General features: G+C 32.1%; 1 protein-coding gene across 2 annotated transcripts in view; it reads left to right on the top strand.

Moving 5' to 3' along the window:
• Positions 1–22,230, top strand: part of TMEM168 (transmembrane protein 168) — a 32,755-nt gene extending 10,525 nt beyond the window's left edge. For both annotated transcript variants that reach the window (XM_077110883.1, XM_077110955.1), the window contains exons 3-5: positions 12,347–12,489; positions 14,308–14,582; positions 20,148–22,230. In XM_077110883.1, coding sequence (XP_076966998.1) covers positions 12,347–12,489; positions 14,308–14,582; positions 20,148–20,695 — 966 coding nt within the window. In that variant the 3' untranslated portion in view covers positions 20,696–22,230. The remainder of the gene's footprint in view (positions 1–12,346; positions 12,490–14,307; positions 14,583–20,147) is intronic.
• The last annotated feature ends 1,821 nt before the right edge of the window (positions 22,231–24,051 follow it).

Below are 24,051 nucleotides of genomic sequence, written 5' to 3'. Positions count from 1 at the left end.
AGGGCCAGGCTTATCCCTGGGAGTCATCTCCCATGCCACCAGGGAGACACATTCACCTCTGGATGTCATGTCCCACATCATGGGGAGGGCAATGATTTCACTTTCAGAGTTGGGCTTAGAGAGAGAGAGGGGACATATCTGAGCAACAAAAGAGCTCCTCTGGAAGTAACTCTTAGGCATACCTATAGGTAGGCTAAGCTTCTCTGCTACATACATAAGCTTCACAAGAGCAAAGCTCAATAACAAGGGCTTGGTCTATTGATTTAGGTGTCCCTAATGTTTGACACAGTATCAGAGATTTCTACAGTGGTAAAGTTTAATAGTTCCATATTTTTTCTGCCATCCCTCAAGGGAGTTTGCCATTACATTTTGAAATTTGCTTAATATATTCTAGGATATATTCAGGCATTATATTAAGCTATACAGGATTACAGGCCCTCATTCTTATTCTGGGCACCCAGTGTTTTGATTTTTCAAATGAGCTATCAAGACAGGTTGAGTTAGATTATGGGCTACAGAAAATTTAGGTTCCAGACAGAATAAACCTTTCTTCCTTTGGTCTCAAAGAGTAGATGAGGTTCTAAGATATAGACAATGTCTTCTTTACCTGTGTTCTGAATTACCGTAATCCCAACCTGATTGGTTTTGTTCTGATCTCTAAATACCAGGTTATACATATAAAAAATAGCCTCTCAAAATCTAGAAATAATTATTACCACTCTGGACTAAATGTGTCTGCTATAAGAGCTTACAATCAAGTCCCTGTTTTCTTGTAAGCATTTTCTAAAGGAAACCATACAATAATTGTTCTTTCGTTTCTGGCTTATTTTGCCTCACCAGATGTCCTACACACCCATTCACAACATTGCATCCTTCACAACTTTGTTCCTTGTTGTAACAGCACAATATTTTATCTTATGTATATACCGCCATTCGCCAATCTACTTCTCAGTCAGCCACCTCATGCTATGTATTTTTACAGCTCACTGAATTGACCATTTGAACACATTATACCAAACTTGGCTTGCTTGAAATAAGAAAGGTCATATTCAAATCAGTTAAGCCTAAATTACAGAAACAATTTCTTTTCAAAGGATATTAGTTTGACTTTCTTAATGCTGTATAGGTATTATCAGTATCAATAGCAAAGTGATGAAAAATTTGGGTTCACAACAGGCACAACCTAAAATTTCCTTTTGTATCCTTTTTGATTATAAAATTCAGTGGTGTTAATTATTGTTCTAGTTTGCTAGCTGCCAGAATGCAATACACCAGAAACGGAATGGCTTTTAAAAGGGGGAATTTAATAATTTGCAAGTTTACAGTTCTAAGGCTGAGTTACAAGTTACAAGTCTATAGAAATGTCCAATCTAAGGCATCCAGGGAAAGATATCTTAGTTCAAGAAGGCTGATGAAGTTCAGGGTTTCTCTCTCAGCTGAGAAGGCACGTGGTGAACACAGTCAGAGTTTCTCATGGTGAACACGGTCACAGTTTCTCTCTCATCTGGAAAGGCACATGGTGAACACAGAGTTTCTGTCTCATCTAGAAGGGCACATGGCGAACATGGGGTCATCTGCTAGCTTCCTGTTTCATGAAGCTCCCCGGGAGGCATTTTCTTTCTTCATCTCCAAAGGTCGCTGGCTGATTGTCTCTGCTTCGTGGTGCTGCAGCATTCTCTGCTCTCTCTCAATCTCCAAAATGTTTTCCTCTTTTATAGGACTCCAAACACTTATCAAGATCCACCTAATGGATGGAGACATGTCGTCAGCTAATCCATTTTACCCCTATTTTCTGAATTACCTTAATCCTTACCCTATCGGCTTCATTCTTACCTCTAAATACCAGGCTATACGTATATAAAACAGCCCCTCAAAATCCAGAAATAACAGTTATCACTCCAGACTAAATGTGACTGCTGCAAGACATCATGCATTTTTAATTTTAATATTGCCAAATTGTCTTCCAATGTTATTGTACCAAATTACTGTCCTACCAGTTGTATACAAGTGTCTACATTTCCCTATACATTTGCCAACACTTGAAGTTATCTTTAAGATTTTGACCTAAGTTTTTAGAAGGAACTGGTGGGTATCACTTTAGACTCTCCACCCATCTGCAGGATGCTCTTTGTAAGACCTTTCTGCAGATGTTCTTTGTAAGAAGTCACTGATACCATTTGAAAATTGAAATGCAACTTTGATTTCTGCCTGTGAAAATGGAAGAACAGGGTGGGTCAGGTGGCCAGCCTGCCAAGCTGGAGACCCAGGTTTGTTTCCTGGTGCCTGCCCACATAAAAAAAAAAAAAAGAGCAGTGTAGTCTGCAGTAAGTCAACATGGAGGATCAGAATTGGGGAGGACTCACAAAGGCATAATTTCAAAGCAAACTGAAGTTTAAATAATTACTTTGTGGAACTATGCTAGAAAATTTAAAATCAATCCAGGTAGCATGATAGTTTTTAAAAATTACTTTCATTAGTAGTTTCTTAGGATTATTTCTTAAATGACTTTTATTGATTATATTTCACATAACGTTGAACCATATGCATTAAGCCAAAGTTACTAGCAACTGATACTTCTTCGATTTGTATAATCATCAATAAAGTATTAATGAGGCATAAAAACTGTGACCTGGGACTGCCCTGTCTAGTGGACAGTGGAGTGAAGACAGGGTCTCTAGGATTATAGGATAGATAAGGCTGAGGTGAGAGCCTTTGTCATTGAGTTTACACAATTGAAAAGTTCCCTATTAGTCAACAGATTTTCCTGTACAGATAGAAGAATTTTGCAGCTCATGACAAACTCTACTCTTAATGTTTACGTACATGTCTGAAGTCAGAAGTCATTATAGAAGATACTGTTGTGTCAAAGGAAGAAATTACTTTCATTTTTCTTAAATTGTTTGCATAGCAGTGTTTATTCTCACTAGAAGGGAACAAAAACTGAATTAAGGGCACAATTTTTGGGGGTGCCTTGTATAAGAGTTTTATGTATTATGTTTTTATTTTATAAAGTGTTTTTGTTACAAATAAAACTTAGACCTCTGTTTAAGGAAAAAAGACTGTGAAATAATAAGTGTTGGCTATTTAATTTGCCAAGTTCTAAGGTAATTTATAAGTTTTTGTTTAAAAATGAAGTGAAACACCTGTTCCAGAGCAGAGGTCCACAAATTATAGCTTACCAGGCAAAGCTGGTCCATTGCCTAGTTTTGATTTATTTTTTAAATGTAGAGTTGAATGTTCTGACATGCTGAGTGGGTAATCTAAAATAAAATATTAAAGAGATGTTAAGAAAACAGAAGGGAGCAGATGGGAATATATGATGAGAGAACAGATAATGTTGGATATCGAGTTTATGTCTTAACCAGCATTTGTAGATATAAATTTATATCTTAACCAGTTTATTTGATTAAATGAACTTTATATTTAAGATATAAAGTATGTTCTTAGGCAAAGCTTAACCAAACAAAATCATGAGATTAATCTGTTTTATGGAATGCAGCAATAACCTAGACCTTAATTCTTCAAAATGAGTTTAGCCACCTTTTCTTAAACTTCTTTTGCATATGAATTATTTTTGAGTCTGGCTTTGTTAGCAACATAATGCATTTGTGATTCATCTGTATAGCTTATATCAGTAGTTTATTCTTTTTTTTATTGCTAAGTAGTATTCCATTGTATAGCTGTACCACAGTTTGTTTTTCTTATACTCAATTGAGGTTGTTTACAGTTTTGGTAATTATGAATAAAGCTGCTATAAACATTTGTGGTGTTTTGTGCAAACATTTTATTTTGTTGGTGTGTAATTATTGGATCATATGGTAAGCACATGTTCAACTTTGTAAGAAACTGCCAAATTGTTTTCCAAAGTGGCTGTGTATCATTTTGTATTTTCACCAGCAGTATAAGGGAGTTCCATCTGTTCCACATACACATCAGTGTTTCGTATTTTCTCTTTGTGTTTTAACCATTCTAATAGGTAGAACTGTGGTTTTATTTGTAGTTCCCTAGTGACTAATATGATTAAGCGTCTTTTCATTTGCTGATTTGCCATCCAGATGTCCTTCTTTGGTGAAGTGCCTGCTTAAATCTTTTGGCAGTTTTAAAAATTGGGTTGTTTTCCTTAATATTGAGTTCTTTATATTTTCTAGATATAAATCCTTTATCAGGTGTATGACATGCAACAATTTTCTTCCAGTGTGTGGTTTGTGACTTCATTCTTCTTATTGATGTCTTTTGAATATTAGAAGCTCTTAATTTTGATATAGTTAAGTTTTTCAAGTTTTTTTTAATAAATTCTTTTTTATGTCATATCTAAGAAATCTTTGCCTGACATATTTTGAATAGAGCCTTTGCCTAACTCTATATGAATAGCTTTGTTAGCTTTACTGAGTTTAATAACATTTTCAGAATGAGTCAGTAGTATCATTCCAAGTCATTTACATTTAAAAGCTGAGATTTTACCATTAACTTCTGTGTATTTTGTTCATAATCTCATTCCAGCTTTAAAATGCACCATTACAGCTGTTTCCTAAAGTTTGTATCATCTTCAATGAATGTGTGATATGTTTAACTCATTTATTCTTATTTTCTGAAATAGGCCAATAAGAAAGGCTTACACAGTATAGCATTTGGTGCTAGTTTTATTGCTCAGCTTTAGGCTTTTCTGAAAGTTCACACAAGGACAGAAAGGGGTTGGGGGGAGGCATTGACCGGATACCCAAGGAAATATACCCCTTGGCCATTTCTTACATTTAGGAATTCTTTCTGAAATCTTTTCAATGAGATTTATGTGCATCTCACTGGTAACTATTGTCATTTGCAAATTTGATCGGAGTTTATAGCTTTTTGTAGAAGTCCTTATGAGACCAAATCAGAAAAAACATAAGTGGTGCCTCTATGGGTGAAGTAATAGTAATTGTTGAGTGTGATCAATGTTATAAAAAGATCAACCTCACATATAAGGAAGGAATGGAATCCACAGATAAGAACAATGTCATTTCTAGCAAGATGGTAGAATCATCCATGTTACTTTACCTGCCATGGGGAGAAAGGAGTAGTTTTTAAATCTGTCAAATGTAAAGTACACATTTTTCATAATTTTGTTTTCTTTTTCAAAGTTTTGAACCGTTTTAGTATAAATGAGAAGGGACGCTAAGTTTTGTTTTTATTGTTTGTTTTTTAACTAGAATGTTGTTTTAGTTTGTAGGCTGCTGGAATGCCATATACCAGAAACAGAATGGCTTTTTAAAAAGGGCATTTATTAAGCTGCAAGTTTACTGTTTTAAGGCCATGAGAATATGCAAATTAAGGCAAGGCTGTAAAAATGTCCAAACTAAGGCAACCGGGGAAGGATACTTTGGCTCAAGAAGGCCAGTATGTGTGGGGTTTCTCTCTTAGCTGGAAAGGCACATGATGACATCTGCTAGTTGTCCCTGCAGGCTTCTTCAGTGGCTTCCCTGGGAGTGTTTTCCTTCTCCATCTCCAAAGGTCTCTGGCTGCGTGGGCTCTGTTGGCTCCTTCCAAAATGGTTCCCTCTTAATTTGCTCCAGTAAGCAACCCCACCTTGAGTGGGTAGAGACACATCTTCCTGGAAACTATGGAGCTCCTTTTGATTTGATTTATCACTTCTGATAGAACACTATGAAACAAGAATATAATGCTTTTCTTTTTCCTAAAATACTAGTAACAATTAAATGAATATTGCTCCCTTCATGAAGTAAGAACATATTATTCCTCTTCCCTCAACTGGTTTTCCAGCTTTCATACACTTTAAAAAGAATTTAATGACTGTATCAATTTTTCCACTGTTAATAATGGTAGTTATTACCATTATTAACTGTCTCTTACATGCTAGACATCATCCTATGCCATTTATATGTACTAATACAGTTTATTTAATCCTCATGACACTGAGACAGGTACTATTATTGTTCCCTTTTATAGATGAGAAACTAGTATGAGAGGTTAGGAAACTTGCTCAAGGCTATATAACTGGTAAGTATGAATCCAGGCAATCTTCTTTCACAGCTTATATACCCTTAACCACTTTACTTAGTTTTATGTAATTTTAGAGTTGAAAATGAATTTAGAGATTATTTATGCTAACCTCTTTATTTTTTTACTCATGGGGAAAAGTCATATTCAACAGACAGTCTGAGGTCACATAGTAAGGGCTGGACTCCAAGTTTGATGGCCATACCAGTGTTCTTTTACCTTTGTCAGGACTGTGGTCTAAAAAACTTTCTATTTTTGTTATCTCTTCCAGAGAATATATTTCTAATGCATCTACTAAGTCCTTAACAACTCAACACCAAGATCTCCTAGTAAATGGCCTTTGGATTTCCAGTGTTACTCATAGTGACTTCATTTCAATTTTAAAATACTTCATTGCAGATTATAGCTACCATCTGTTGTGCTGGGCATATTTCACATATTTCTAATCTATATAATATGCTCATAAGGTAGATAGGTCCTCCTTTTATACTAGGAGATTGACTCAGAAAGGTTTGAACCTTGAGCTGGGATTGAACAAAATTATTCATACCAAAGCTCGAGTCCTTTCTGTTATACCCTATTGCATCTGTATAAAGAAGTCTCTTGACTTTTATACCGTGAAGTGCCTTTCCTAATGTTTTTAAATTTCTTGAATTAAGCAAAATTTTGAAAATTGTCTATTGTTTCTTAAATCTAGGTTTCTCACAGCGAAGACCAAAATATCTCCATTTATAGTTTTGCTTTGTAACATACATTTATATGCTGTTCGTTAGTTGGACTTTACTTTCTTTAGATATCTGTGTATTTTCCAGTCTGACTTACAATGACTTATACCGAAATGCTCCCAAACAAACGAAAAAGAATTATATGCCTCTAATGTAAATGTTAGATTTTTTTTTTCTTGTATGCTGTATGGTGGGAGTCACATTTCATTCTTTTTTTTATCCCCTTATTGCAGCACCATTTGTTGAATTTTTGTTTGTTTTTTCTTTCTTTTGTTTGCTTGTTTGTTTGGGAAGTGCATGGGCTGGGAATCGAACCTGGGGTCTCCCGCATGGCAGGTGAGAATTCTACCATTGAACTACCCTTGCACCCCCGTTAGATCTTTTTTTAATGAAATCCGATATTGGTGTCTGTAAATGCAAAGAGTTTTAGTTCCTGTTACCTGAAAAATTTTAGGAATTGAAAGTGTTTGAATATTTTAACCATGACTTGTAAACCTAGCTGAATAGAAAATTAATAGCTAGTAACTACTTTTAGGCAAAAGTAGTACATTACTTACAAATTGTTTGTTGGACTGCTTGTATAATCAGTGTATAACCACTCTGGAATTTGAGCCATGCCTTATTTGATCAAAACAATTAAGTTCATCTGATGTATAGGGTATTGGATATATTGGAAATTCCATATTGAAGGTATAGAATATAGGTTTGCATGCCAGTAAAATTGAAGCTTTCTGAAAATAGCAAGTGCACAAAACTCCCTAAATTTATTATGGCTCCCCCTGGACCTATTTACCATCTATTCAGTTAAAATTATTTAATTTTAGTATTGCCCAACTGTGTCCACTTTTGTGTGTTATCTTGATAGACTATTCTGTAAATTGTTTTTCTAAACTCATTTAAAGTAACCTAATGAAAAAGTATTAAATGTTGTTTTCTGATAAATTTGCTCTTTAAAAATTAATGACAGGGCGGGCCACAGTGGCTCAGTGGCAGAGTTCTCCCCTGCTATGCCAGAGACTCAGGTTCAATTCCCAGTGCCTGCCCATGCAAAAGAAAAAAAAAAATTAATGACAGCATAAAATTCTCTATTAGTTTTCTACTAAGATTATAAAAGCAAATAGATCATCTGCTATCTATGAATTGTGGTCTATAAAATCTGAATATCTGCTTATTTAGTCCTAGTGTACTAAATATTATCATCAATGTTGTAAAACAGACACAGGAATATTGAGTAACATCAATATCAATTAACATTTTTATTAGAATTTAACATTTTTATTAGAATTTAACATTCTTTAGCTTCCTGCTTGAATCATCTGCAAATTGATTGATTGGGAATTGAACTTGAATTTTTTTATGTAGTCCTCCGCTGAATTAAAAACTGCTTAATACTTTTTTTTAATGGTAGAAATTACTGTATGTCTGTAACTTCACAATAAAAATCTTAGTTATTAGTAGCTTTATAAAATTCTTGCAGAAGTCAATAATAGCCATTTGTATTCTGTACACACAAATAGTTAAGGACTATTCTTGAGACAGATTTTTGGACCATTAGGCTGTCTGCTCTCCTGCTATATATGTAATAATAATAAACTTTTTCTCTTTGAAAAAAAAAAAGGACCATTCTCTACATTTGACATATTTGGTAAATAGGGCTAAGTTTAAAATAAATATTTCTAGGCCTGCTTTTAGGGATGGGAACTTCCATTCTCTTTTCTATAGAAACTGAGGAGAAATTGGCAGATAGCAAATCAATAAGTGATTTTAAGTAAAGAAAAATTATATGACTAAACAAAATAAAAAGTGAATACTTTTTGATGGTACAGCATCTTAATCTTTTACCATTTACATGTCAAGATTAAGTTCCCACTCTAAAGGGAATATCAAATTCATTAATGTGTATTTATGATTTTTCTTTAAAATTTTTTTTTAGTCTCTTGACTTTCTTAGTAGCTGTTGGTTCAGAAGATTATTTATATATGTGAACGTCTCACTGTAGTTCTAATAACTATCCAGATGTTAGGATTAATATATAGGTTTTTTGTTATTGCTTATTTTTTATTTTATTTCTTTGTAATTGTTTTGTTTAAAAATCCTATAATTATGTTCTTTGTAGCAGAAAAAAGCAAACATACTTTATTTGACTAGAATATTTTATACCTTTAGGTGGCACCTACCCTTGGAATCCCTACCACTGTTTATTACTTTACAGCTGTTTCATACATCCACTTATCTGACCCCTGAAAGCATTCGAGTTTGTGACCCTTGCAGTGAAAGATAAGATAATGAATTATTTAGTTCCTTTTATAGCTCTTTTGATCAGAAAAATCCTCATTGTGTAACATTAAAAGTAGAAATAATGAAGTCATAATATTTTTGGTGTTATTGTCTAGTAATTTTGTATATTAATAGCAGACATAATGTGAAATAATCCTTTTATGTAAGGAGGATAATTGATCAAAACATTTTCTGTTTTAAAGCAATATACACAAAAAAGTTATAGAAATTGAAAAACTGTATTAAAATTATCAGTATTTGCAGATAAGATGATTATTGGCAAACCTAAAAGTTGACTTTAAAAATACTCTAGTAATATATGTGAGGATGTTTCTTACAGAGAATTGTTACTTCTTTAAAAATTGTAAAATATTTGTCATAAGAGATTGATTATGCTCACTAATCTAGTTATCATTAACACATCCAGTATATATTCTTTATAAATTCTCTTGAATTTAGGAAGAACATTTTCTCCTTATTAATGTTATATAGGAAGAGTGTTTGTAATGAAAATACGTATTTTTGAAATACCTCTAACTTGACAAAGAATAACATTAAATATGCAAAAATCAGTTAGCCTGGAAATCAATAATTAGAAAATGTAATGGAAATGGCCACATTTATAAGAGCAACAGAAACATAAAATGCCTAAAATTAAGTTTTAAAAAAAAGTTTGACAATTTTATAAAGAAATACTATAAAATACTATAAAATTCTGAAGTTTATAAAAAGACTTGAATAAACAGGAAAAATTCCATGCCTCCCAGGATAGGAAGAATCAACACTGGGCCTTGAGGACATTTCTTAGTATAGAGGAAATGGTTTTCAAAGCTGAGCTGCACTTTTGATGCCCTCAGGAGGAGCAAAAATCAAGGCCCAGGACTTCCAGGGGCTGGGGCATCTGGTAAATTGCCTTTCATTTGAAGCTGAGACACTAAAGGAAAAGGGTAGAGCCCTGTGTATTGTAGTCCTCTCATGCACTTGCATCCTAGTGTTGTGTCCTTTTAGTGGTCCAACCACTAAATTAAGTGGTCAAATCTAGAAGAAGCAAAAAAAAAAAATCCTCTTTTGAAGAAGATTTTATCCTAAACCTCAAATTAGCCATACATATATATGCATTTTATTCAGCTCATTAATATTACCAGGAATACACAAATACATGAGATCTAGCGTAAGCAACAGCAGAACAAACAGACAGCAGAGAGATCTAAAAGTCTTGAGATTGGAATTATCAAACACAAAGAGAAAACGATCACGCTTTACTAAATTGGAAAGCAAAAGATAATAAATAATGGTGGGGGGCTAAAAACTACTTAAAAATGACAAGGTAGATTTGAAAAAGAACCAAATAGAAGTTCTAGAATAAAAAAATAAAATTAATTTATTGTACAAGTTTAACAGTAGATTAGACAAAGCTGAGCAAGAATTAGTGAATTGGAAGACAGAGCTCAGAAGCTATGCAGAAAAGAACACAGAAAAGGAAAGAAAATACAGTACAGAAGAAAAGGTAAGAATCATAGAGGATACAATGAGAAGTTGTCATTTGTTTTGATTGGAGTCCCAGAAGGAAAGCGAATAAATTAAGGCCCAAGGAAATATAGACCAAAGAAATAGAATAGAGAATCTAAAAACATCCATGAATATGATTCATGGCAAAGGAAGTACTGTAGAGTTAGTGTGGAACGGTTGATATTTTTCTGTGTTGGTGCTTGGCCAGTTGGGTGGTCATATAGAAAAAAAATGAAATTCAGCCCTTACCATAAACAAAACTCAATTACATTTGTATTATGGACCTAAACAGGGAGGGCAAAACAATAAATAAAGCCTTTAGAATATATTGTAAAATGTCTTCTTAAACTTTGGATAGAGAATGATTGCTTTAATAAGGTATGACATGACTACATTATAATTAACTTATATTAAGTAAAAAGAACATTAAGGGAGTCACAGAGAGAAGTTTTTGTTACACAACCAACAAGATTTTTATCTAAAATATATTGAGCACCAAACAAAATTGTAAATCAATAAGAAAAGGGTAATCCCATGGAAAAGTGGGTGAAATATTTAACATTTTACAGAAGATGAAATCCAAATGGTCAAAGATGTTTACCTCAATAATCAGAGAACTTGATGTTTATTCTGGCTTTCTTTATAATCATGGAAAATTACAAGCAATCTAAGTAGGGGATTAGCTAATTTAAAATTTTACAATTATGATAGGAATACCATTTGATCTTTACAAATGATTTAGAGTTATGAAAACAGGCTCACAATATATTAAAAAATTTGCAGATCATATAATCCAACTTTTGTAAAACTGTATACATATGTATGCATACACACATTGCATGAATATATATATATGTCATGAAGTCTAGAACTACTTTAACAAAATGTTAGCAGTAATCAGATGGTAATACTTAGAATGATTTTAATATCGTTTTAAACTTATTTATATTTTCTCATGTTTCTAAATTGAGTATATACTGTGTTACTTATACAATTGTTAATATAGAATATACCAAAATAGGGCAATATATACATTTTTGTGTTATGGATGTGCGCTTTCTATGTTTTATTAAAATTTTGGTCAGCTATGTCTCACCCCCCCCCCCCACCGAGTGTTAAAAAGATGTGTTTGTGTATACTATGTTTGTTCAATAGCAACATAGAAAAAATATGGAATTATATCAGTATTCTAAAGATATATTTCAGGACTGAGTGACTGTCATCCTTCCATTCCCTTTTTATACTTAAATAGGCTCTAGGTTTCCAAAGAAAAACTGTATTATAAGTTGAATTAAATATAGGCATTAGAATTAATTTGATAGGTTTAGGGACATAAGTTTTCTTAAGATTTTATTCTCATAATTTCCAGACTTCTCTTTTCATGGGGGAAGAAAAAGAACCTTTCTAAAATAAACTTTTGATAAAGTAAATGAATATGTTATCTGACAAATGATTTGGGCATGTGGATTTTGTCAAGAGATTTGTTTCTGACTTTTTCTCTGTCATATGAAGAGCAACGACTTTTTAAAATTTTTTCTCGTTTTGGGTGGGATGTTATTTGACAAACTAAAAAATATGATGTACTGTGTTTGTTCTGTTATGACTTCCAGGAAGCTTAGAAATAAATTTAGGGCTCATTACGCTCATTAACTCATCCATATATACTTGTCCATTTCAGCTCACAAATGTTTTTAGATAGATAATTGTCTTTTATCCTTTCTGTAAGTAGGGGTGATATCATAAGTATGCATATATGTAAATATATATACCCATCCACATAACTGTGTACACACACACACACAAGCATACCATGTAAACTTGTCATATTAAATTTCTTTTAGCCAACAAATGGAATCTTCTTGGGCATGTTTCTAATCGTTTTGCCATTGGAATCCATGGCTCATGGGCTATTTCATGAATTGGGTAACTGTTTAGGAGGAACGTCTGTTGGATATGCTATTGTGATTCCTACCAACTTCTGCAGGTACAGTAATCTAGCCTAGTAGTGATAATTTGATTCAATGCTTTCTTAATATTTGCATGAATATAAATATAGAATATAATACCTCACTTTTCAAAACTATAATTATTCAAAATAAGTCTGTTGTATTTCATTTATTCCAAAATTTTCAAAACCTTTATTTACTGCAAACAATAATATAATCTTCAAGATCCAAATTAAATATTTTTAAATAAATATGATTAACTTATATTTTAGTTAGAAATGAGGAAATACAAATGAATTTTCCAAGGAAAGATTCTAACCTTAAAAGGGATATCTTGTGTGGAAATGTTCTGTTTAACAAATGTGCATAGAACCTGAGAATCCTGAATTGTAATTCTGTGTTGCCTTGGCCAAGTCATAGCTTCTCTTAATCTTGGTGTCTTTATTCAAAATATAAGTAATAATATCTGTTACGTCCATCATGGAGGAATGTTATGAAGAGCTAATAAGAACATGAGTGTAAAAATCATTCTACACGCATAAAATTGCCACCCAGATAACAGGTTCAAAATTGGCAGTGAAGTTTTATTTCAAAATAATTTTTGCTCCCCAAAGAGTGAGAAATCTGCAATTCTTGCCACATTTTAACTCCTTTTATAGGTCAGTACCTTTGTAATATAAAAAAAACAATTCTTTGTTTTTAATGAATTGTGATGAACAGCTTTCATCACACTTTCCCTTGGAAAATACAAAAACTTAGAAGATTTTTTTTTTAATTTTACATATTTGACATGAAAACCCCAAATAAACTATTTATAGCATGTGTTTTACTCCATCTGATAAAAAGTTGAAGGCAGTCATGAGGGGTAAAATAAACCGATTTGGAAGGATATCATAAATTAAGAGGTGACAGCTATGTAAGAAAGAATGTGTGGGAATATTCCATAGTCAGATTTTTCTTTCCATTGTAATTTGTTTATGCATTGCTTAATCTTTCACTCTTCTGTAACTGTTAAATGTTACAGACATGGAACAAAATATTTTATTCTTCTAATGAAAACTAAAATGTTATTAGAATGTATTATTAATACATGAAACCAAATGTCATGTTTTCAAAATTCCTGAGAGAAATTCCTTTTCTGGAAAGGAGTGCTTTTCCTTCCTATATTATTTTAGTTCTGCTAATAATGACTTGCTTTATCTTCTTGTATACATTTTACATATGTTCTAGGATCAGATCTAAGTATTCAGTTAGTGTCCAGTAGTACAAAGCAGTGGCCTAAATTTTAATGATGGTTTTAAAGTGCAATTTATGAATAGATAGTCTTATTCATGTATCCAAGTTTATAAAGTTGTATTCAGAGTTTACTAAGACTGTATTTAGAGTATAGAAATTAAACATACAATTTTAAATATTACTTTCATATTTTATGTTAGACTTTTTTCTCAAGGAAAAAAATTCTTTCCTATTTACATTCCCCACCCAAGTGTTCATGAAACATTTTGCGGCCAAAATTAATATAATAACATTTGCTTTTTAAGTGTCTATCACTTGAAGATATGAATAAAATGAAGAAAAGTAATAAAGATATTATTCTCCTAGTTTTTAGTTTGATTATTATTCTGTTGATAAGAAGTACAGTTTTTAGAAGCCAGAATTTTATTATCTAAACTTAATTTATGGCTCGGAAATGTTCTGTAGGAATGTTAGAAAAGATAATTTATGATTTAAAGAAAACTGCCATTTAGTTAGCAGCAACTATTAGGATTCTTAGATAATGCCATATAATGATAAATAAAAGGTGACATAGAATAAATACTTCTTAAATACCAAAATAATCTTTCTCTCTTCTTCAGTCCTGATGGTCAGCCAACGCTTCTTCCACCAGAACATGTTCAGGAGTTAAATTTAAGGTCTACTGGCATGCTCAATGCTATCCAAAGATTTTTTGCATATCACATGATTGAGACCTATGGATGTGACTATTCCACAAGTGGACTGTCTTTTGATACTCTACATTCCAAACTGAAAGCTTTCCTCGAACTTCGGACTGTGGATGGACCTAGACACGATACATATATTTTGTACTACAGTGGGCACACTCATGGCACAGGAGAGTGGGCTCTGGCAGGTAAATTTACTTTTGGCAATTTCACTATTATAAAGCTATGTATGTTTAGGATTGCCAATTTTTCACTCAACAGTTAAGTATACATATTTTAGCTCTATTTTGATTTTCTTTTCTCAAGCATCTCTTAGCATAATTTTAAAAATTTCTAAAATAAAGTTTAGAAATAGTGTCTTGCAATGTGGATAAGAAAAATCTGAGTGCTTAATCTGAAATTTCTAATCAGTTTCCCTATAAAGTATTTTCAGTACTATTAAATATAATTACATTTTTCAAAAGCTGATAACTTCTCTGACTAGTACTTCTAATTCTTAAATGTTATAAATGCAGATTTTCACTAGTTCTTCTTATGTGCAGCTTTAGTTAAGTTAGAAACATTACCAAAGTTTTAAATAGCAGGTGATGTGTTATGGTGGGAGTAGCAGTTAAGTCAGGGACCTTGGGTCTGTTCTTGATTAACAAAAACAGCATTAAGCAAGTTACTTAACTTCACTAGACTTCAGTTTTCTCATGTATAAAATGAAGATGTTATATTAAATAATAATTGAACTTCATTGCAAATATAAAATGTTACTTTTTTTTCCTTTTTGGGTACTTTTAGGCAATTGGGGAAAAAAAGCAGAAAATAACTTTGACTTATATGAATTATCAGAACCTAGAAAACACTTGCTTTCTCAAGAGTTACTTTACTGCCAAGGGAGAAATTAGAATATCTCTCTATAGTATATATAAATTTATTTGCCAGTTGTCTCATCTAGAATAGAGCCTCCATAAGCCAAGGACTTTGTTTTGTGAACTGCTACATTTCAGCTCCTGGAACAGAGCCTGGCACAGAGTAGTTCAATAAATAAGAGATGCATGAAATCATTAATTGAATCATGAAAGAAGATGATTTTCTTATTTTAGATTAGAAATGGTTCTTTTAGTTTTAATTATATCTCCTTTTCAATAAAAGATTTTAGATGTTTTAAACAAAGAACCATGTAATAATAATGAAGTAGTCACAAAATATAAGTCAAACAGTTATTTGGGCACAAGCAAAATATAAGCAGATTTAGGGTAAAAGGAAAGAGAGCTGCTAAAGCAAGGACTCCAGAAAGAAGAAAACCAACTTAAAGTAGACATAATTTTAAACCAGCATGATCTCACTAATTTTTTAAGATTTGTAATCAGGACTTTTCTCCTAAAGAAAGTTTATTTGTTTTTTGTAAATAAATAATTGAATAATTTCAATGGCTGCCCAGAAAGAGTAAAGCCAAACTAACATTTATTTATTGGGCACATTTTAAGCTTTAGTTACTTATTCTGGGTACAATATTAGATTAAATATATATATCCTTTTTTTTTTTTTTTTTTACTTTTTAGGTCTTTTTATTTTATTTTTGTTTTTATAACATCTTGAACATCTTAACATTTAATCATCTGTAATAATACTTATCTCATAGGTTGCTTTTATGGATGGAATGAAACAGCATGTGAAAAGAACCCATTCAACGTCTAGCACATTGAAAACATATAATAAATTTTTTACTTCTTTCCTAAGATGCTTTTTTTTTAACTTTTTAATTGTTTTTCCAACTATTTAATTGAATATAACATATACAAAGCAAAGAAAGGAAAAAGCAATAATTTTCAAAGCACTCTTCAACAAGTAGTTAGTTATAGGACAGATCCCAGAGTTTGTCTTGGGCTATGATTCCATCATCTCAGATTTTTTTTCTTTTAGCTGTTCCATAATATTGGAGACTAGAAGGAATATAATTTTTTATCACCACAATTGATTTTTTTTTCCTTTTTTGTGAAAATAGCATATATACAGAAAGGCAGTAAATTTCAAAGCACATTGCAACAAGTAGTTCTTAACATGAACCTCTTTGAGTTGGATACCATCACTCCTATTTTCCTTATTTTTCAAATGATGAAATGGAAGCTGAAAGCTGTTGTATAACTTACCTATACTCATACAATTGGTATGGGATGTCACCATGATTCAAGCCCAGCTCTGCCTGACTCCTAAAGTGTATTTTATTTCCACCACCATGTTGCTGTCAAGAGTGAAAGCCTTGATGTTAGAGAAGTGGCATGTTCTGGTTAAGTAGATAGTTTTATTAGCATGGATCACCAATTTTCAAAAATGGGATGTAGAGGAAGGTATTCAACACTAAAACAACTGAATGTAGAAAACGATTTTTAAACTTTATGACTACTTCAATTATAGTAAATTAAAGCATAATATTTTGTGCACTCTACTTAGAGCACAATAGAAATTTGTTTTATCCAATTGGAAAATCTCTACAGAAATAGAATTTCAGACTTAAAGCATTGGATGATTAGTGAGAACTTACTGAAGTGCTTATAATAAACTTTCTTCAAATCAAACCAGATGGGAAAAAAACTGGCGTGATTTTGGCGTAATCCATATATTCCTAATGAATTTTATGTATTATAAAGGTAATTTTTAAAATAAGCTTTTTCTTATTTACATAAAGGATTACCTGTTTTTAATGTTTAAAAATTGGTAAGTCCTAACATGTATTTCAAATATTGTTAAAGATAGCTTTGAAAATAAATTCTTAAAATTCAGCTTATTTATATCAATTTCCTCCTTTCCTAGGAAAACAAGTAGACACTAAAGTATGTAAATCAGTGTTCTTAAATTATCTTTCCCTATGAGTTAGGAATAATTTATTAAAACTTAAAGCTTTAAATAAGGGTTATGTTATTACGTAAAGTCTAACAGTTACTTTATGGAATGGTATCTTTTTGAAGTATGCCACTAATAAGTTGACCATTACAAAACTTTGTTATCCAAGATTCATTCCTTTGTACATTTCTTTCTCAGAGACTTTATGAAAAGTAGAAAAACATAATAACGAAACATAACTTGACAGAGCCCTCCCTCCCCTAGAGGATTAGATTTTGCCCAATAATGCTGTAGCTACATGCTGTCTGGCCTGGGGCATCTGGCTCACTTGGAGTTAACCAGGTTGAACCAGGCCCAGAGACTGAGCCCTCTTTTCGGTCAGTTCATGCCCTGGCCTGCCCTAGACACAATCCTTGAAAGCTGATTCTGCCTCAAAAAATGTTAACCGTTTCTCTGAGGAAAATACTTTAATCCATCCCAAACCAAGTATAAAAAGCTTTAAGCTTTGGGTGGTGCCACCATGGTTCAGTGGCCACCTGCCATGCCGAAGACCTGAGTTTGAAAAGTTATTAACAGTTACTGTTCTAGCAACTTCTGAGATAGGAAACAGTTATACTTGGATTTTACTTGGGTTTAGTAAGTTAAATTTGCAGTATTGTTTACAAAATGTAGTCTTATATTTATGAGGTTTTAAAACATGTGACCTTTAAAATATTTTTGCCTTTTACCCTGAGGGCAGAAAACAATTATGGTAATGAGAGACAGAAATAAAGCAGTTTATCACAGATAAACAGCCTTTAAAAAGCAGTTTCAATTACTTGAAATGCATCAGATGACTGTTGTGAGATAAATCTAAGTATACTTTGCATCTGGGCCAAAAGCCGAATGCTACATACAACTTATTTATACCTGAAAGCAGAGCAAAACAAAATGAGAGAAGAGAAACAGGAAGTTTTTAAAAGGCTTTTTGCTGCTTTAAGTCTCCTGATGATGCTATCTGACAAGTATTTAGGTAATAGAATTAGGATATCATAGTAGAATGTGCTAAAGAATATTTATTGAAACAGTTGTGAATGGTATGTTAGGCAATGGCATTCTATGGCAGCTGGAATGAGATATCAGTGAAACAACATATTAGTAATGTGTGGAGACCGTGAATTGAGATTGTGCTTCTGATATGATAACACATAACTATTAGGGCAGTTAATAAAACAAAATTGTTCATTTTTAGAATCTAAGATATGGCAGGCTGATGAATAAAAGAAGATTAACTAGGACAGGCCACTGTGGCTCAGAGTTCTCACCTGCCATGCTGGAGACCCAGGTTCAATTCCCAGTGCCTGCCCATATTAAAAAACAAAACAAAACAAATATTAACTAAAAGGCACATTTAAAAGATTATATTACTAAGAGAATCTTTCTAAAGGATTCTGGTTCTGGTGGTGTCATTTTGATGGTTTAGCAAAGAGGATGGTTGCTCTTGGTAGAAATGTGTATGCTAAAGTTAGGTTTTTGGATCTTGTGCTTGCAAAAATCTTTTTTTCTGATTATAAAACTAACGTGTTCAATGTATAAATTTTGGAAAATATAGAATAGTGTAAAGAATGAAATATCACCTGAAATCCAAATACTCCACAATAACTACTACTACTATTTTTAAAGAACAGACTTCTAAATGGGACTTTTCCCCTAGTATCATAGACATCTTCAAATGTCATTAAAAGTTCTTTATAAATATTTTGTTTTCCCTCAAAGTTATACCATAATTTATTTCCATTCCACCTGATTATTTCAGATTTTACAGTATCTTAGATAGTAGTGGGAAGAAGATCTTTGTATGCAATTTTTTAACCTCACTTTTGATCTTTCCTTAGGATGGAGTCCTAGAATTTGATTGATTGGGTCAGTCAGTTCGCCATTGAGGCAGGACTGGGACTAGGGTGAGGTGAGGCAGCACTTGCTTTGGGCACAAAATTTAAACAGGTGCTAAAAAAGTTCAAGAAATACTATTTTACATAATATTTTAATAAAAATTAAGGTAAATTCAAAGTGAACCATGTAAAACAGCTAGCTATAAAGGCCTGTCTCTCATTCAGAAAGTCATTAAAGACCTCTCTGGGTATATTATTTTAAACCCTTTGTTTTTCTTCAGGTATAAAACTGATTTAAAAATATATCCATCCTTAAATTCCTTGTTGGTTCAGGTAAAAAGAATGTTTCCTTTTTATTTAGTAGATACATTTATCCTCATATATGGGTAAGGTTGATTTATCAATTTGTAGAACAGTGGTTGGCGAATTTTTTCTGAGATGGGCCAGATAATAAATATTTTTGGCTTTGTGGTCCAAAAGTTCCCTGTCGCAGCTACTCAGCTTTACCATTATAGAGCCAGAGCAACTTTATGTAAATGAACATGATTGTGTTCTAACATGGAAAGGAATGATCTGAAATTTGAATTTTATGTAATTTTCACATCATGAGATAGTATTCTTTCAATTTTTTTTCAACCATATAAAAACGTTAAGTCAGTTCTTAGTTTACAGGTTATACAGAAACAGGTGGCAGGTTGGATTTGGTCCTTGAGTCTGAGTTTTACACCTGGTGTGGAATATTAGCTTTCCTGTTTAAAATCAATTTTTTCTAAATTTTTTTTATAATTTAAATTTCATAAAATAATTTCCTTAATTTATCATAGAATATTCCTCCATTATATGAGTAACAAGGATGATTGGTATTTTTTCCTGAAGTTTAAAGTCTGTTTTAAAAATAAAACGTCTTCTGAAAAGATACCTTCAAAGGAAGGCTCCATCTCTTCTTTTGTTTACATATTTAAATCTAAGAATTTAAAGAAAAAACACTTAAATAAGAAAGTATTCTTAGTAAGAGGCCTTAGAAATTAGTGCTCTGTTTTCTTTTATTCACAGGAGGAGACATATTACGCCTGGACACACTTTTAGAGTGGTGGAGAGAAAAGAATGGTTCTTTCTGTTCCCGTCTCATTATTGTATTAGACAGTGAGAATTCAACCCCTTGGGTAAAAGAAGTGAGAAAAATTAATGACCAGTATATTGCAGTGCAAGCAGCAGAGATGACAAAGATAATCGATATTGAAGAAGCTGACATGCCACAGCTGGGTGACTTTACAAAAGACTGGGTAGAATATAACTGCAACTCCAGTAATAACATCTGCTGGACTGAAAAGGGACGCACAGTGAAAGCAGTGTATGGTGTATCAAAGCGGTGGAGTGACTACACTCTGCATTTGCCAACAGGAAACGATGTGGCCAAGCACTGGATGTTACACTTTCCTCGTATTACGTATCCACTAGTGCATTTGGCAAATTGGTTGTGTGGACTGAACCTTTTTTGGGTCTGCAAAGCTTGTTTTAGGTGCTTGAAAAGATTAAAAATGAGTTGGTTTCTTCCTACTGTGTTGGACACAGGACAGGGTTTCAAACTTGTCAAATCTTAATTGGGAACCCAAAGTGGAATGTTACTGAGAGTTCATACTATCAATTATCACTAACTTGCCATTTTTTTGTATGCTGTATTTTTATTTGTGGAAAATATCTTGCTACTTCTGTAGCTGTTCTCACTTTCTTTTTTCAAGTAATTATGGTATATATATGTAAGGTGTTGGGAGTAAGCATCATTTTATACTAAAAGTATGGAAGGAGTTATACTGATTTTGTATACATGCATAAGAGATGTTAAAAATAACAATGCACTTTGAAGAATGTTTGTATATGCCTCTTACTAGAAAGAAAACAGTTGTCTGAATTCTGCATATGGCCAGTGAAGAATACTAATGCCTTATTTTCCGGGCATACATTAGAAAATATAAACCAATTTGTTTACTAACACGAGAAAACTATCAGTCTGCTTACTGAAAAAAAATTTTTTTTGTATGAACAGTAGGTTTGAGTCCAAGACCATTTGGAGAACTACAAACTCTTCTTATAAAATAAAAAAGAAAGAAATTTTTCCAAAATGAATGCAAAACTTGTTTGTAGTCAACTACGTTCTGATATTTTGGTTGTGACTTGTTAGCAGTATAGCAGAGAAATCCAAATTACTTTTGTAAACCTAAACCTGTAAATTGCTTCTTCATGCACTGTTGGCAGCCTCTGAAAGCACTGGTAATTTTAAGAGTCTTTCTCAGGGTAACTATGTTTTCTTAACGAAAAATGTTTCCAGCTACAAATTCCTTTCAAGTAAGTTGTCTTCCCTTTCAAAAAGTACTCTTATAAAAGAAATTTAGCAATTTCTCATTGACTGATTCAGGCTATGTTAAATATTCAGAAAGGAGTTTTTTAAAATGTATTTTTAGATAATTTTTAGATTTTTTTTTCAATACAGAAGAAAACAACTACCTTTAATTCTACCATCTAAAGACAGAAAGAATTTTGATCTCTATAGTTCATGCTCTTCCATGAGAATTATTTTTCAAATCCCTATTAATGATAACATTTATTCTACCTAAGGTAAAAAAAAAAAAAAAAAAGGAAGCAGGTCATTTTTTCCTTTGTATACCTGTAATGTATTATGTAAAGAAGTATTTGGTATTGACAGTTTTAGTTAAGCATAATGGTGTGGTTGTAATTTTTAAAACTTAACAACCACAGTGTTTCGTCTGATCAAAGCAGACACTGATCAGGGGATCTCCTAATTCACCTCCTGTTTCCTTCCAATATCCTTACATTCTAGATTTTCATCTTTGAAAAAAAACAAGAGGGGAATATTATTAAATTGGGGGGTATTCTAATCTTTGTTATGTAAATACTGTGACTTCTCACCATTGAAGCCATTTTTTCCACCTCAGAGAGAAGAAATAATGCCTCTATCATTTTCTCCTTGGTGACTTGAAAATTGAAGTTTTAGTTCGAAGTCACTTAGTGTCAGGGAACTTGTATACCACTATCTATGCAGCATTGTTACAGTCTGATTATTCCTACATTTTGAACATGATTTTCCTAATGCTTCAAATAAAATTTTGGCAAAAATTCATTCTTTATTTAATGTGCAAATAAGTTATTAAATATTTTAGTATATTAAAAGTGATTATCATTAAAATGCTCATGTTTTAGAATTCATGCTTGGTGGCAGATTGATGTGAAGTTCTTAAATATTTGGCTGTGTATTTTTGTCAACATCATCCAGAGAAATGAAATAGTGTGCTGTAAAGCCAAGTGTTAAAATAATGAGCTTATAGCTCCAAAAAGAGTTAAATTTATGTTAGGTAAAATCTCCTTTTTAATTTCTTTATGAGCCATGATTGAACAAATTAGCTTTAAAGCATACCCCTTTGTTCTAAAAAAGCCAAGTGTAAATATATAGGTATATTTGCCATTCTTCATAAAGCAGTATTATTAAGATGGTACCAAGAAATCACATTTCAAAAAGGTAGCATACAGCTTTAGAGCCACTAAGCTAACTTTGCTATTTTCTGTAAAAGCACAACCAAAAGAGATCTTTGAGCTAAAAAATATGATGAGTCAATTAACCAAAATGTTATTGAATATCCAATTTTGATGAATACTCCTAGATTTTAATAAAAACTATAAATGACTCTTTGGGATGGGAAAACTCAGTGGAAGAAGGTATTCTAAATTAAATCTGCTGGTTTGAAAAATATTAAATTGGTAGAGCAGAGAAGGAAAATGACAAGGCTGAAGTGATTAACTTTCACCTAAAGAGTAAAAAATAGATCTAGCCATTAATAAAACTGGTTTTTCTATGGCTCTCATTTTACATGTCATATATTTAAGGAAAGAGTTATTTGGTTAGAGAGGAATTATTTTAGGGCAAAATTTTACCATTCCACTAAAAAGAAATGACAACATAGAAATATTTTGAACGTGTTGACTTAATTTATTTCCTAAATGATAATGTGCCAAAGCCACAAAAGCACTAGCCCCTAAAAACATTTTTAGAAAGTGTACAGTTATTGTGATAAATCAAGGAGCCAAGCTCTTTCTCCCCCATTAACTTTCAGTTATGCTATTTCATTCAAAAACTTTGTTTTTGTTTTACTCTGATTTAAACTTCTTCCTTACTGAGGATAGTTGGATTATCTTTCCATAGCTTTTTAGGTTACTTTTCGTAGTGAATATAGAATTCTCTGGAAAGGATATTTCTCGGAAGACCATTTTTATAAAAAAGTTTTCATAAGTTGTATGCTTTTTAAAAATTACGTCAATTAAAATGCATTTATATATAATGCATTAGTGAACAGATTTTTGTTTTGAGTAAAATCTTCATTAGAGTCTATTTGTAACTATATATATCTTATTTCTAATTTTTGGCTTAAATACATTCGCTCTTTTAGGTACTACTTTTTAAAAATTTTTTATTTAAAAAAGAAGTTGGTCTTTTTTAAAGAATAATGTTCTATATTGCCTTTCAGCAGGTGATGTAATAGTTAATACATGTCAGAAGACAATGGTTTAATTTTAAGAATGTGAAAGTATGTTTGATGCTGAATGCTTAAATGAGTTAGAACTGTCAGAACATCTTCTCTAATGGAAGCTACTAGCCTGTCATTTCTTTCCAGGAAGAGGCTTACATGTCTTGGTTTTTCTGAAAACAATTACCTATAAGAGTACCTTGCCAATAATAGGCATTTAATAAATATTTTTGACTGTGAATGAATTTAGAATCTTGAAAAATTAGACTAACTTGATGGTAAATCACTACATTTTCTTTACAATCGTATTTAAGTGGATATTTAAAAATCTCTGTTGAACATGTAAATTAGTATATTACATAATGAGCAAAAGGAAACAACACATTGCACATTTGTAGTTAAAAGAGTTAATATGTGTCAGA

The sequence above is a fragment of the Tamandua tetradactyla genome, chromosome 1, assembly GCF_023851605.1.
Source record: "Tamandua tetradactyla isolate mTamTet1 chromosome 1, mTamTet1.pri, whole genome shotgun sequence".
Lineage (NCBI taxonomy): Eukaryota > Metazoa > Chordata > Mammalia > Pilosa > Myrmecophagidae > Tamandua > Tamandua tetradactyla.
The sequence above is the reverse complement of the archived record's forward strand: the minus strand, read 5'-3'. Positions and strand labels throughout refer to the sequence as shown.